The sequence below is a fragment of the Ptychodera flava genome, chromosome 1 (genome assembly GCF_041260155.1).
Source record: "Ptychodera flava strain L36383 chromosome 1, AS_Pfla_20210202, whole genome shotgun sequence".
Lineage (NCBI taxonomy): Eukaryota > Metazoa > Hemichordata > Enteropneusta > Ptychoderidae > Ptychodera > Ptychodera flava.
In genome coordinates, this window is record NC_091928.1 from 57,594,108 (window position 1) to 57,610,800 (window position 16,693).

General features: G+C 37.1%; 1 protein-coding gene across 1 annotated transcript; it reads right to left on the bottom strand.

Annotated features, from left to right (window-relative positions):
• Positions 1-1,723: 1,723 nt before the first annotated feature.
• Positions 1,724-16,593, bottom strand: LOC139141834 (hyalin-like). Its single transcript, XM_070711523.1, has 9 exons — positions 16,366-16,593; positions 15,563-15,796; positions 14,932-15,165; positions 14,554-14,787; positions 7,461-7,694; positions 6,360-6,578; positions 5,204-5,522; positions 3,478-3,563; positions 1,724-1,849 (listed from the first exon to the last, which is right to left on the bottom strand). The coding sequence occupies exons 1-8, from the start codon at positions 16,565-16,567 to the stop codon at positions 3,482-3,484; spliced, it is 1,758 nt and encodes a 585-aa protein (XP_070567624.1). The 5' UTR covers positions 16,568-16,593; the 3' UTR covers positions 1,724-1,849; positions 3,478-3,481.
• Positions 16,594-16,693: the final 100 nt, after the last annotated feature.

A 16,693-nucleotide genomic window follows, 5' to 3' on the forward strand; every position in this document is an offset into this window, starting at 1 on the left:
GACAGACAGGGGTAGTGCAGGAATCGGGAATTGATAAACAAGACAAGTTGAAAGACTGGCAAATGAAGAGAGAATGAAAAATCTAAGGAAAGGAAAGGAAAAAATCATAACCCTGACTCTAGATTTCAATGCTAAAGGAAAACTGAGTACAACAAGATGACAGCTTTTTAGGGGGGAGTAATATTCTTGTGTAAAAAAGGACAGCTCCAGGGGGATTATTCTGTACTGTGAGTTGATCAGTTGAACAATGATTTATTTTATTCATATTCCTATGATTTTTGGTTTTTTGAATATCAGAATTTCTCAAATGTAACATTTAAGAAATTTTACAGATCTAAAATCTATTTATTCTTTTTTGTTATTACTCAAGTTTAACTGTCCAAAATTTGACAGAACTAGCTTAAAAACTCTGAAAGTTACAGTAGTTTGAAAATGGCGAAAAATAGCTTTTTGACTGGTAGTATACACGGTGCCGTCCAATTTTCAACTCTGTCTCACAAAATTTTTGGCATTTTCAAGTCTCTGTGTAAAGAAAACAAAAGCTCCTTATACCTTACTCTTACAATATATTGCACAAAAAGTATTTTAAAGCAGATTAGTTAGAGAATTAATGTTATTATACAACTATATTTTTTCATAGGGATACCCACAAAACGACTCTTAGCCATATGTTGAAATTTTTTGACCATTTGTCAAAAATCGAGCATATTTTAATTCTAAAAAAATCATAACCCTGGAAGTAGACAAGATAGAACCATCATTCAAACAGTTTTTTGAATCCTGAGACAAGATCTTCAAGAAAACATACAATTCAAGTAAGTTTAACCAAGAACAAAAAGGGCCTGGTATCCCTACTTATAGCAGGCACTCTCAAACAAAATGGTGACTCGCGATGGACATAACGTGTACTCAATTTTGTTTCGCAAATGCGATCATGGCGAAGAAAGGTCGATTTTGTCTTCTGTTAGACAGAACCGAACATTCGAAGAAATTTTGGAGGAACACCATCCAGGTTTTTCTGAATGTAAAATGTACTCTATTCGAGTTGAATGTGCCAGTGATGCTGCTGGGCCGTGGTTGGAAGTACAGCAGACAAATATACAGGTTGGCGAGGCTACAAACAACTTCAACGTAAAGTATGTGCGTTTTTCTTGCGAGTGACTGCAAAAAGCTGAGGATTTACCTTTGGATAAACAGTTCAGTTTCCTGTCAAAGAATTGTTATTCAGCCATATCAATTTCCTTGGCAGTCTAATAAACCACACACTTCAATTCTACTGATCAATATTATATTTTTATATATTGGTATTCAATTTGAGTGCGTTTCATGAGGAAATTGTTCACTGGTAGTTTGTTTGAACGCGTACAAATGCACATTGAGAAAAAAAAAAAAATTGAAAAAAAAAAATTTCCCTACCTACCTACCCTATTTTTGAAAACCATGTAATCGGAACAGCACATATTTTTTTTTTGGCCTACCAGGCATTTGCTGCCCAATAATAACTTTTGATGTCAAGACCTTTGGTTATAACCGTAATCGTAATAATGAAGTACAGGTAATGAAAGAACAAACGGGCACACCATGTGTCTGCACTTATGTTAGCAATCTTTCAGATTGTGTTCAGCCATCCTTAACAGAATTCCAGAATTTTATACAAAGATTCCATCAGTAGAATGGTGGATGCAATCAAACAGAATGACTAAACCAATATCAGATTTTGTTTGAACAATCAAATTAGTTTATTCATTTTAATTTCATGACAGCCTATGACACGCACCAACAGAACCATCACCATGTTAAAAACATAAATTTTATGTTGTTCCTTTTGTCTTCATATCTTTGTTGTCACCTAGATGAGTAAATAAAAAGTAAGTTTATGTTAGTCAGATGACCTAATACATGATTTGACAGGCTTTATTTAATACTTATGAATCATTCAATTTCAATAGTAACAACTGCAGATTAATACTTTTCTAGCTCATACTTGGTATATGTATACCGGTATATACCAAAGAGAGCTTACCGGTATATGGTACGTCAGTGGCATCTGTATGAATGTATGTACATATTTATGTTGGTATGTATGCAGGTAGGTAGGTACAGATGTGTGGATGTTTGACCATATCAAAAACTCCCAAACCACAGCTACTATTTTTGTATTTGATGTACAAGTGCACTCAGGAGCGGAGATGTGAATTTGTTCAAATGAACATGTCAGTATCAAAAATATGCAAATGCAGCAAAAAAAGGAAAAATCATACAAATTGCTAAACTCTATCACTACAGGCCACATTGAGTTGAAATTTGGTACCCAGGTTTCTGTGAGTGACCTTATATGTAGCTTGATGTGTTCAAATTGTGATGAAATTGAAAGGAATGGAAACCAGCAGTATTACTTAATGCCCTATCTTGCTATTATCCTTTTTAAAGGGGAAGTTCACCAAGGATGATTTTTACATACCAATATGTGCCCAGCTTTATGGTCATTAACCCCAGAAAAGCTATTTTTGCCATTAATAACTCACGCGATTTTTTACAAAAACTGATAAAAATAGTACAGGAAGTTGCCCATGTAATTTGAATCATGGGAAAAAAGCTCCAGGCTTGGAGCTTGCATCACGTGATATGGAAGGGACCATCTTCCCATGGGTATGGCATTGTCCGCTCATCAACGCTCAAACCAGGCTGTGCGTATTTACATAACTTTGTTAGTGCTGAGTATCCTTGCATAAATAAAGGATGAATCACATATAATAAACTGTACACTGTCAGATTTTGTGTTGCTGTTTACTCCTGTGTTGCTGTGAGTGGACAATGCTGGGCCATACCCGTCCAACGATGGTCCCTTCCATATCACATGATGCAAGCTCCAAGCCTGGAGCTTTTTTCCCATGATGCAATCGGTTTTTGTAAAAAATCACGCAAGTTATAAATGGCGAAAATAGCTTTTGTGGGGTGAATGACCACAAAGCTGGCACATATGTAAAAATCATCCTTGGTGAAATTCCCCTTTAACTAATTCAGTTAAATCTGTCAATTTGCTAATTTAAATGCTGCAAATTCTCTATATTTACTGTAATTAGGATGTCTTTTTAGTGAAGTTAAACCTGAGGACTGCAATGATAATCGAAAAATGCTATTAAACATGCAGCTAATTAAAAGTGTTTTACAGTAATGTTTCTAATACATGTGTTACGATATTTTCAAGTGATTGGACTACTAAATGAGAATTTCTCATTTCCTTTCAAGAAGTGATACATTATTCATCTGCAGTTTATTAGAAATGATGAACTGAGATTGATCTTTGATTGCTACAGCTCTCTGGGTTGAAAACAATAAATTTGGTAATTTTTCTTGGTACATACAAAAATGTAGGGATGATCAACTTAGTACGGCAACAAACTTTTGCTCAAACTTTTGCTGAAGTACATTCTACCATCATTAACTTGACAGAGACATGTAGAGTGGGTATATTACCTGGCTAAGGCTTCTCACAGATAAAGGCATTCTTGTTCTTACACTCTGCTGCTTTCCACATTCTCTTGCTTCCCCAGTTTCCAGACCTGAAATAGGATTGCGAGAGAGCATTTTAGTGTTTTTGATAAAGTACTTCCATGAACATACACAAATTGTCAAGTAGCATGACTTAAATAGCAAAAACAAATATTTTTACTCTTGATGAATACATATTGACTGTTACTAAATGTAGGATATTTCTTTTATGTTAACGCAGACTATTCCTACAACTGGACTGCAGTGAAAACATTTAAAAATCATGAATATGATAACCAAATGGTAAACTTAAACTATAGAAATCATCGAGGCAGCAGAGAATAAAACTTTAGATCAGGAGCATCTACAGGTTTGACCCTGAAAATTATAGGTGTATGTACAGTATGTCAACTTTGAAAAGTACAGTATATCACTTGATATGTAAAGGCACTGTTCATGATCCCTGGGATTGCCTTTGTTCTCGACTGTAAGAGGATTATGGAGGTGTGATAGCATTTTGTTTTCTATTGAAATTTTAATCTGCTGGGTAAATTTTCTGATGAGACAATCTGGTGCCAACACTGGCCTTTAACACACTTAAAGAATGTTGGCCTAAAGAAAAATTAGACACATGCTGCCAGAACTTTAATAAACATAAAAATATCACTAGACTTTAACCTTGCTATAATTGAACTACCGATATGTCCTAACAGCAAAATCAAGGCAAACCTGTACGTAACTCAAGGGACCAAGATATATTGACTGATATATGGAGATGGCCTTTCTGAGTAAAAAATGGGTGTAGAATTACTTTCAGAGTTCTGAGTGATGAATTTAGAAACAGATAACAACAGTACTGATATTCAGTGAATGTAGTGTCATTGCTTACTATCAGTCTGAGCAATTTTTGACGCTGCTCATTTAGAGTCAGATTTGTTGACCATTACAGGTTTTGTACTAGATTAGGCCAATTCAAGCACTGACCATGTAAGAAAGGTGGCTGTTATGTAAAGGGCAGTAATAGGGAAAAAGTGCGTGACTAGAGCGAGAAACTGACGCTTTCTCGCAATCGGTGAGAATCAGTTCTTATTCTCACCGCTGTCGGTGAGAAAATTTTAATCTCCACTGGAGATTGGTGAGAAATGCATTCCTTGGCGAGAATCAAGTGTGAGAACAAATTCTCACCGGTGAGAATGGAAATTCTCACTAAGTACAGCGAGAATTGAATTTACTGGCGAGAATCATCAAGACTCGCCTTTCGGAGTCTTTATGATTTTCGCCAATGAACGGCGAGTCTTGATGATTCTCACCAGTGAATTTCAATTCTCGCTGTACTTAGTGAGAATTTCCATTCTCACCGGTGAGAATTTGTTCTCACACTTGATTCTCGCCAAGGAGTGCATTTCTCACCAATCTCCAGTGGAGATTAAAATTTTCTCACCGACAGCGGTGAGAATAAGAACAGATTCTCACCGATTGCGAGAATACGTCAGTTTCTCGCTCTAGTCACGCACTTTTTCCCTATAAAATGTTACATGACTGCTACAAGATGACCACTGTAAAAATCACACGTGCTGGTATGGTGTAAAGGGCTTTTTTGTACCTAATCACTCGCTATCAAAACATCATTGTCACATCATCAGTACATTTTTGTACTGAAATAGCTTTCTTTTGTGGATCTACAGTAAATAGTATGCATAGGAAGACTCACCAGAACAGACCACAATCCTTGCAACCTTGTCTATCAGGTTGGCCAGGACCCCAGTTATCATAGCAAATGCCACTATCACCAATGTATTTCCACTTGTTATCAGGATCAGAGTACTTGGCACCAAACCAGTAGCAGAATTTCTTTCTCTTTGTACTTGATTCAATGTATTCCACCAACATTTCATTCACGGCTTGGTTTGGAATTGTTGCTAAGTGTGCCATTTTGCTCTCGCAGTAGTACCTGGCAAAGTGGTAGGGCTTCTCACTCAGGAAGAAGTAGTATTTCCTGCACGGGACTTCAACTTTGTACATTCCCTTGACTGGATTAATTGGATAACAAAGCAATGTGAATGCATATGGTTGGCATCTAAAATCTTGGTTATTATCGTATCATGATACTCAGACTTCGACTAGTTTTGGTGAGTCATTTCACTGCAATGCTATAGGTTCAAAAGCATGTTGATTTTAGGATGGAAATACTGTTATGTCCATGAATGTGTGTTAACTGCCTTGTTACAAAGTGGCTTATTATTTTTGCCCTGTTATACTTCTTGTCAGTTGAAAAAGACAGCAACCAAGCTACAGTATGATTCTCTGTTGAATAATCAAAAGATACAATTTTTGACAGTTTGTGTGCATTCCCTCTAAAGCTGAACAGGGTAGTAGGCTACCAGGCAAAATACAGAACAATGAATTGATGATCAAAGCTCTAATGAGTAAATCTTTAAATTTAATTAGATGCAGGAATCATGCATGCAAATTAAATTCCTATGTAACAATACAGACCACAAAAATCAGCATAGATATACAACAGAAATTGGTAAATGAAATTGATAAATACCAGACCTTATAAAATTTCAAGTTTGTTTGAAAAATTGTTATGGCAGGAGATGAGAACTGTATGATAGCTGATATTGTAAACATTGTATATAGACATTACACCCACTCCTACCCCATCAGTGATATTGTAAACATTGTATATAGACATTACACCCACTCCAACCCCATCAGTGATTTGGGTTTCATGTAATCTTTTTTTCTGAAAACAAGTGCTTAAATAGAATGAAGGAAAATAAAAAATCTTTGACATCTTATCTTAAACAATATTAACCGTAACATTTTTATGATTCATATTGTAATTGAAAAGAGTAAATTACCTATCTTCACAGTAAATTCACAGGTGTCATTGTTTCCAAAAACATCGGTCACGCTGCATGTGATGGTGTGGGTACCAATATAAAACGTTGTTCCTGACGGGAAGTCACATGTTACTCCTTGATTTGGTGGCGGCAACGTGTATGTGACGACAACCTTGCCATCACCATCATAGTCAATGAATGTAAGATCGCTTGGACAGGTTACATCAGGTGGTGCATCTGAAAGGGCAAAGTAGAGTACCAATAAACCGATGACGTAAATCATTGAACATTCATTGCAACCAGTATTGCTCATTTTGATGCATAATAGTGGTATCATGTACATGTACTATTTATTATTCAGGTGGTAGAGTTCACTATTATTGGAAAATCATTTAGAATCATTAATGACCCCTTAATTATGTTCCATGTTAAAGTTTGATAGCACGGAGAGATGCATGTAGTTGAGATGGCATTACACAGTTTACCACGCTTTTTTCAAAGCAATATTTCTCATTATAGAAGACATGAAACCTCCCTAATATTAAATATTTTCCAAACGCAGATAATCTAAATTTAGTATGGTAACAAAAGATTACTCAAAGAATGAGGGGTAACATATTTGGGTAACAAAAAACTTAAAATTTGGTATTTGTAAAAGAAAACTCTAAAGTTACTTCATCCTTCTCATATTGTTAGATGATATCGTCCCACCTTTTGTTGCATATTGGTCTAATTAAAACAAAATTTTAATACAGCCCCTGCTCTTTAGTATACGGTAGCTCAGGACACCATTTTGGCGATCTCTGCCATCAAGATAACATCCCAAAATTTACAAGCCAAAAGACGACGTAATGGTCCAATAAGTTGATAAGGTAATTAATCATTTCAAACACATTTAAGGGGAAATTTGAAAAAAGATATTAGGACAGAACATAAAATTGACACACTAGCTGCAGCTTAGCCTGTGAAAATGGTTTTAGAAACGCCATCAACAAGTGAAACTGTTGGACATGTTTCTCTCTTTAAGGCAGTCATGAGAAAGGAAAGTTATATAGTAAGAGATAAGTTAATTAAGATTATTAAGTATACAGTAAGAGATATTTCATCCTTAATACTTACAAATTGTCACTGTGAAGTTGCAAGTATCTTCATTTCCAAAGACGTCAGTGATCGTACAGGTAATTATATGAGTACCAACACCGAGTGGTGTTCCTGATGGTGTGTCACATGTCACTGAGGCATTGGCTGTATTTGCATTTGGTGATGGTGTTGTGTAAATGACAGACACTTGGCCATCAGCAGAGTCAGCTACAAATTCCATGTCTTCAGGACAGGAAATATCTGGAGGTGCATCTGTATTGAGAAGAAAGAAACAGAAAATATTATATATTTCTTTGACATATATGAAAGTGTTCCCGTCGTAACACTGGCAAAGTGTTGACCCGAATGAAATTGATTTTAACTTTGTCAACGTTGCCAGCAAAGTATGTTGACGGAGAGGAGAAAGTGCGGCATAGTAAAACAGATGTTAGGTTACATGAATTGATATCATATGGCTTCTCCAACAACACGAACAAATGATAAATCTGTTGTACGAACGATGTTATTACATATTTATTTTTCCGAAGTAAAATGCATGGAACGATTGACAATGAAGGAAAAAATAATTTACACTGAAAGTTCATGGTTAAAATGTTTTAATTGTCATTAATCATGTGAGAATTTAATCTTTGCAAATTATTTACTCACAGACAGTCACTGTGAAGTTGCAAGTGTCTTCATTTCCAAAGGCGTCAGTGATCGTACAGGTAATTATATGAGTACCAACACCGAGTGGTGTTCCTGATGGTTTGTCACATGTCACTGAGGCATTGGCTGTATTTGCATTTGGTGATGGTGTTGTGTAAATGACAGACACTTGGCCATCAGCAGAGTCAGCTACAAATTCCATGTCTTCAGGACAGGAAATATCCGGTGGTGCATCTGATCGTAGAAGAAACAAGTCATTGGTCAATTTTACCCAAATAAAAAAGAGAAACATTTTAAAAGGATCGCCATTACGAGAATATAATTAAAACAGAAAAAACGAAATCACCATAAAGTTCAGTGTTTACAACAGTTTTTATGCTTGTTTTGACAACAAATATTACACTAAACAATTTACATTATTAATGCATTTCATGGACCCATGTGAAAAATGCCAGTGTTTGTGAAACATCTGTCTCAGTGCATCACAAGTTCAATGTATATTGCGAAATATAACTTGAAAATCACGGACAGTACAGTATGACCTAAATGTCACTACTTGCTGAAGGCAACACGGCCACTGCCTAATGCCTTATTTACTGTGATAAATATGTCGTCAATATACATTATTATTGTGAAATAAACTTCTGACGTAAACACAGTGGCATGTGTAACGCCCTCCCTTGTAGAGATTTTGTAGAGATTTTATCTCGGAGCATCCCTCACGTGGCCAAGGCATGTGAAGGTTAATTCAAAATCATACGGGAAGGGGACGGGATATAGTGTGATACTTTTAATAAATTATTGGTAGAAGTTGAATGAGAACAATCAAGTACGGGATATTCCATGGTGTGATCTTATTTAATCTTAAGAAACAATGAAAGACTGGTGGGAAAATTTTCACTTGATGACCATTGGATGATGATGATAATTTTTGTAGTTATGTAAGTTTAGAAAAGGTATATAGGTTTTTAGATTATGTACACTAGGCAGACATACAAATCAGAACTAAAGACGAGGCGTGTCACGAGCCATCTCGAATAGTGCTACAATCAACATCTTGGTGACTGATACCCCAAATCATAATTCCCTCCAACTACGAGCGTGACATATGCATTAAATATCTGACGTACACCATATACTTACAAATAGTAACCGTGAAGTTGCAAGTGTCTTCATTTCCAAAGACGTCAGTGATCGTACAGGTAATTATATGAGTACCAACACCGAGTGGTGTTCCTGATGGTGTGTCACATGTCACTGAGGCATTGGCTGTATTTGCATTGGGTGATGGTGTTGTGTAAATGACAGACACTTGGCCATCAGCAGAGTCAGCTACAAACTCCATGTCTTTTGGGCAAGAAATATCTGGTGGTGCATCTATATTGAGAAGAAAGGAACAAACAATGTCATATACCTTCCTCTGACAATATAGGGACGTACGTGTTTCCATGATAATTCAAGCAAAGTGGTGACTGCCACCCTCTATAAGAAATGAATTTCTTCCTCCTTCGAATTTTGCGAGAAAACTATGATGACGGAGAGGAGAAAAATACGACACAGTTTTACAGATATTTTATCATACCAGTATATAGAGTGCGCAAATACAGCGATCTAATTGGTCGAGACGCTAAAAGAACTGTGGTATATTGGCGATATACCATGGCTGGCATACGCGCGAGCTCTCAGCATAAGCAACAATCCGTTTTTGACGTTCCGCGCCAGAATTTCAATGTACTGTTATGATAGCAACAAAGCACACCCAGGGACGATATACCACTTGATTTTGACCAGTTCACTTCATACATGCACTCGCTATCGCTCGTGCATCTACGTAGTGAACTGGTCAAAATCTCGTGGCATACCGTCGCTGCATGGGTGAGCTTTGTTGCTTAATTAGGTAAAATAATCGATATCAAAACGCGTCTCAAACATCATCACTATAGGATAAATGGCTCATACAAGCAATTTTGACATATTTATGGTTTTGTAAGCTGGCTTGAACGATACAAAATAAATGATGAAATTAATTTCAACACAAGATTCGTGACTAAAAAGATTTTTCAATTGTTATTTATTATGTAAGAACTTCATCTTTGCACATTATATACTTACAAATAGTAACCGTGAAGTTGCAAGTGTCTTCATTTCCAAAGACGTCAGTGATCGTACAGGTAATTATATGAGTACCAACATCGAGTGGTGTTCCTGATGGTGTGTCACATGTCACAGAGGCATTGACTGTATTTGCATTTGGTGATGGTGTTGTGTAAATGACAGACACTTGGCCATCAGCAGAGTCAGCTACAAACTCCATGTCTTTTGGGCAAGAAATATCTGGTGGTGCATCTGTATTGAGAAGAAAGGAACAAACAATGTCATATACCTTCCTCTGACAATATAGGGACGTACGTGTTTCCATGATAATTCAAGCAAAGTGGTGACTGCCACCCTCTATAAGAAATGAATTTCTTCCTCCTTCGAATTTTGCGAGAAAACTATGATGACGGAGAGGAGAAAAATACGACACAGTTTTACAGATATTTTATCATACCAGTATATAGAGTGCGCAAATACAGCGATCTAATTGGTCGAGACGCTAAAAGAACCGTGGTATACCATGGCTGGCATACGCGCGAGCTCTCAGCATGAGCAACAATCCGTTTTTGACGTTCCGCGCCAGAATTTCAATATACTGTTATGATAGCAACAAAGCACACCCAGGGACCATATACCACTTGATTTTGACCAGTTCACTTCATACATGCGCTCGCTATCGCTCGTGCATCTACGTAGTGAACTACTCAAAATCACGTGGCATACTGTCGCTGTATGGGTGAGCTTTGTTGCTTAATTAAGTAACATAATTGATATCAAAACGCGTCTCAAACATCATCACTAAAGGATAAATGGGTCATACAAGCAATTTTGACATATTTATGGTTTTCTAAGCTGGCTTGAAAGATAAAAATAAATGATGAAATTAATTTCCACAGAAGATTCGTGAATAAAAAGATTTTTCAAGTGTCATTTATTATGTAAGAACTTCATCTTTGCACATTATGTACTTACAAATAGTAACTGTGAAGTTGCAAATGTCTTCATTTCCAAAGAGGTCAGTGATCGTACAGGTAATTATATGAGTACCAACACCGAGTGGTGTTCCTGATGTGTGTCACATGTCACTGAGGCATTGGCTGTATTTGCTTGGGTGATGGTGTTGTGTAAATGACAGACACTTGGCCATCAGCAGAGTCAGCTACAAACTCCATGTCTTTAGGACAGGAAATATCTGGTGGTGCATCTATATTGAGAAGAAAGGAACAAACAATGTCATATACCTTCCTCTGACAATATAGGGACGTACGTGTTTCCATGATAATTTAAGCAACGTGGTGACTGCCACCCTCTAAAAGAAATGAATTTCTTCCTCCTTCGATTTTGCCAGAAAACTATGATTTTGACCAGTTCACTTCATACATGCACTCGCTATCGCTCGTGCATCTACGTAGTGAACTAGTCAAAATCACGTGGCATACCGTCGCTGCATGGGTGAGCTTTTTGCTTAATTAGGTAACATAATCGATATCAAAACGCGTCTCAAACATCATCCCTAAAGGATAAATGGGTCATACAAGCAATTTTGACATATTTATGGTTTTGTAAGCTGGCTTGAACGATACAAAATAAATGATGAAATTAATTTCCACAGAAGATTCGTGAATAAAAGATTTTTCAATTGTCATTTTATTATGTAAGAACTTCATCTTTGCACATTATATACTTACAAATAGTAACTGTGAAGTTGCAAATGTCTTCATTTCCAAAGAGGTCAGTGATCGTACAGGTAATTATATGAGTACCAACACCGAGTGGTGTTCCTGATGGTGTGTCACATGTCACTGAGGCATTGGCTGTATTTGCATTTGGTGATGGTGTTGTGTAAATGACAGACACTTGGCCATCAGCAGAGTCAGCTACAAACTCCATGTCTTTAGGACAGGAAATATCTGGTGGTGCATCTGTATTGAGAAGAAAGGAACAAACAATGTCATATACCTTCCTCTGACAATATAGGGACGTACGTGTTTCCATGATAATTCAAGCAAAGTGGTGACTGCCAAGCTCTATAAGAAATGGATTTCTTCCTCCTTCGAATTCTGCCAGAAAACTATGATGACGGAGAGGAGAAAAATACGCCACAGTTTTACAGATATTTTATCATACTACCAGTATATAGAGTGCGCAAATACAGCGATCTAATTGGTCGAGACGCTAAAAGAACCGTGGTATATAGGCGATATACCATGGCTGGCATACGCGCGAGCTCTCAGCATGAGCAACAATCCGTTTTTGACGTTCCGCGCCAGAATTTGAATATACTGTTATGATAGCAACAAAGCACACCCAGGGACGATATACCACTTGATTTTGACCAGTTCACTTCTTACATGCACTCACTATCGCTCGTGCATCTACGTAGTGAACTAGTCAAAATCACGTGGCATACCGTCGCTGCATTGGGTGAGCTTGTTGCTTAATTAGGTAACATAATCGATATCAAAACGCGTCTCAAACATCATCACTAAAGGATAAATGGGTCATACAAGCGATTTTGACATATTTATGGTTTTGTAAGCTGGCTTGAACGATACAAAATAAATGATGAAATTAATTTCCACAGAAGATTCGTGCATAAAAAGATTTTTCAATTGTCATTTATTATGTAGGAACTTCATCTTTGCACATTATATACTTACAAATAGTAACCGTGAAGTTGCAAATGTCTTCATTTCCAAAGACGTCAGTGATCGTACAGGTAATTATATGAGTACCAACACCGAGTGTTGTTCCTGATGGTGTGTCACATGTCACTGAGGCACTGGCTGTATTTGCATTGGGTGATGGTGTTGTGTAAATGACAGACACTTGGCCATCAGCAGAGTCAGCTACAAACTCCATGTCTTTTGGGCAAGAAATATCTGGTGGTGCATCTGTATTGAGAAGAAAGGAACAAACAATGTCATATACCTTCCTCTGACAATATAGGGACGTACGTGTTTCCATGATAATTCAAGCAAAGTGGTGACTGCCACCCTCTATAAGAAATGAATTTCTTCCTCCTTCGAATTTTGCGAGAAAACTATGATGACGGAGAGGAGAAAAATACGACACAGTTTTACAGATTTTTATCATACCAGTATATAGAGTGCGCAAATACAGCGATCTAATTGGTCGAGACGCTAAAAGAACCGTGGTATATTGGCGATATACCATGGCTGGCATACGCGCGAGCTCTCAGCATGAGCAACAATCCGTTTTTGACGTTCCGCGCCAGAATTTCAATATACTGTTATGATAGCAACAAAGCACACCCAGGGACGATATACCACTTGATTTTGACCAGTTCACTTCATACATGCACTCGCTATCGCTCGTGCATCTACGTAGTGAACTGGTCAAAATCTCGTGGCATACCGTCGCTGCATGGGTGAGCTTTGTTGCTTAATTAGGTAACATAATAGATATCAAAACGCGTCTCAAACATCATCACTAAAGGATAAATGGGTCATACAAGCAATTTTGACATATTTATGTTTTGTAAACTGGCTTGAAGATACAAAATAAATGATGAAATTAATTTCCACCGAAGATTCGTGAATAAAAAGATTTTTCAATTGTCATTTATTATGTAGGAACTTCATCTTTGCACATTATATACTTACAAATAGTAACCGTGAAGTTGCAAATGTCTTCATTTCCAAAGACGTCAGTGATCGTACAGGTAATTATATGAGTACCAACACCGAGTGGTGTTCCTGATGGTGTGTCACATGTCACTGAGGCATTGGCTGTATTTGCATTTGGTGATGGTGTTGTGTAAATGACAGACACTTGGCCATCAGCAGGGTCAGCTACAAACTCCATGTCTTTAGGACAGGAGATATCTGGAGGTGCATCTATATTTAAGAGAATTGATAAACCCATTGAACACATAATTTATCTTTCTCCGTTTTAATCATAAAATTGAATTCTTAAAGTAATTGTTATTTCCTGAAATTACTAAGTTTTGATATTTTTGTTACAGAGAAGAACGTCTTGTGGGATTATGATAAACGTTTCGACACAGCATCAAAATCATAACGTTTTTATTGAACTGCTTGTTTTTTACACAATAACCTTGGCAAAAAGATAACGACCTTAAATGCAAGTTTATTGTTTGTGTTTATACACACACACACACACACATATATATATCTATTATATATATATATATATATATATATATATATATATATATATATATATATATATATATATATATATATATTTGTTTTCTCGCGAAATACATGACATGTTATAATAACAGATACTCATAAAATGTTAAATGAGCTAGGAACACTAGCAAAATATATTTCAAAAGATATTGCTGTTTCTGAATTCCATATTTTGTGTAGATACTCACAGACAATCACAGTGAAGTTGCAAGTGTCTTCATTTCCAAAGACGTCAGTGATCGTACAGGTAATTATATGAGTACCAACACCGAGTGGTGTTCCTGATGGTGTGTCACATGTCACTGAGGCATTGGCTGTATTTGCATTTGGTGATGGTGTTGTGTAAATGACAGACACTTGGCCATCAGCAGAGTCAGCTACAAACTCCATGTCTTCAGGACAGGAAATATCCGGTGGTGCATCTGTATTGAGAAGAAAAAAATTTAAACTGATGATGCTTTTCTGTCTAATATCTACAAATGTATAAACACAGTAATATTAGATATTTAAACTCCATTAAGATATTCAATGTTAAAAATGAAAGAATAAAACAAACAAATACTTACAAACGATAACAGTAAAAGAGCACGTATCTTCATTTCCAAAGGCATCTGTGATGACACATGTGATGGTATAAGTACCAACGCCCAATAGTGTTCCAGATGGGATGTCACATGTCACTTTAGTACCTGGTTTGTCTTGACTTGGCGTTGGTGGTGTGTAAGTGACATACACTTGGCCGTCGGCTGCATCAGCTACAAACTCTATGTCATCCGGACATGAGATTTCTGGAGGAGGACCTGTAAGCAAAAGCGAAATTAGCAGGGAACAAGATAGATAAATCATTTAAATCAGAGTGACAACGGATTTTGCACAGATAATGTCCAACTAATTGAAGAAACAGTATTATCATTTCACTACCTTAAAGGTGTGATCATCAAGTGAGGCTTTTGGGATCTTGTGGGAACACATCAACTAAGAAACATAGCAGAGTGTGGGAAGAATCGAGATTATTCCACTTATTCATGAATTTACTTTCTATCCGTAAAAAGGACAAGGGACGTTGGAATTACAGCAACATGTATTGCATTCAGTGTAATGTTTTACAAAGAAACACTGTCGGGGAGCAAGGTATGAGGAAAAGAATGTGCCAGTTCATGTATATTGTATTCATGTACTTCCGACATCTGTACTTACAAACAATCACAGTAAAATTGCAATTATCTTCATTTCCAAAGGCGTCAGTGATCGTACAGGTAATTACATGAGTACCAACAGCGAGTGGTGTTCCTGACGGTGTGTCACATGTCACTGAGGCATTAGCTGTATTTGCATTTGGTGATGGTGTTGTGTAAATGACAGACACTTGGCCATCAGCAGAGTCAGCTACGAATGTCATGTCTTCTGGGCAAGAAATGTCTGGTGGTGCATCTGTATTGAGACAACATGATTTCATTGAAAATACGTACGGTACTTCCATGATACATTCAGAAATGCTAAGCATTAATGACACTTACTACATCTTTTACGTTTGTTTTGACTACAACTAGTACTTTAAAACATACACATTGCTAGTAAGTTTAATTGCCAATATGAATATCTTAATTTTTCTCAAACCATCTAATTGCATCACAAGGTCAACGAGTCTTTAATAAATATGCTTGAAAAATGCAGACAGTATTGGCCCTTTTCATAAGTCTAGCGCCCTCCTCTGGCCACTGTGAATTTGAAGTCAAAGCGACGCCACACGGGAAAACACTGGGCAGGGGCTGCAGGGTTTTCCGCAAGGGCCTCGCTTTGACTTCAAATTCACAGTGGCCACAGGAGGGCGCTAGACTTATGCTGAGCTCTCAGTATTCGTGAAAAGCAACACGGCTGCCTCCAAATGCAGTATTGTACAATGGTGATTGTCTCATTTTTATATATTTTTACAGAGAAATAAACCTCTGACATAAATATGGTGACATGAGTTAAATCTCTGATGTGCACCGTATACTTACAAATAATAACCGTGAAGTTGCAAGTGTCTTCATTTCCAAAGGCGTCAGTGATCGTACAGGTAATTATATGAGTACCAACACCGAGTGGTGTTCCTGATGGTGTGTCACATGTCACTGAGGCACTGGCTGTATTTGCATTGGGTGATGGTGTTGTGTAAATGACAGACACTTGGCCATCAGCAGAGTCAGCTACAAACTCCATGTCTTTTGGGCAAGAAATATCTGGTGGTGCATCTGTATTGAGAAGAAAGGAACAAACAATGTCATATACCTTCCTCTGACAATATAGGGACGTACGTGTTTCCATGATAATTCAAGCAAAGTGGTG

Coding starts and splice junctions, on each gene's coding strand:
- LOC139141834 (XM_070711523.1), bottom strand. CDS start 16,567: ATGGAGTTTGTAGCTGACTCTGCTGATGGCCAAGTGTCTGTCATTTAC. Junction 14,788..14,931: donor CTCTTTTACTGTTATCGTTT/GTAAGTATTTGT, acceptor TTCTCAATACAG/ATGCACCACCGGATATTTCC. Junction 7,695..14,553: donor CAACTTCACTGTGATTGTCT/GTGAGTATCTAC, acceptor TTCTCAATACAG/ATGCACCTCCAGATATTTCC.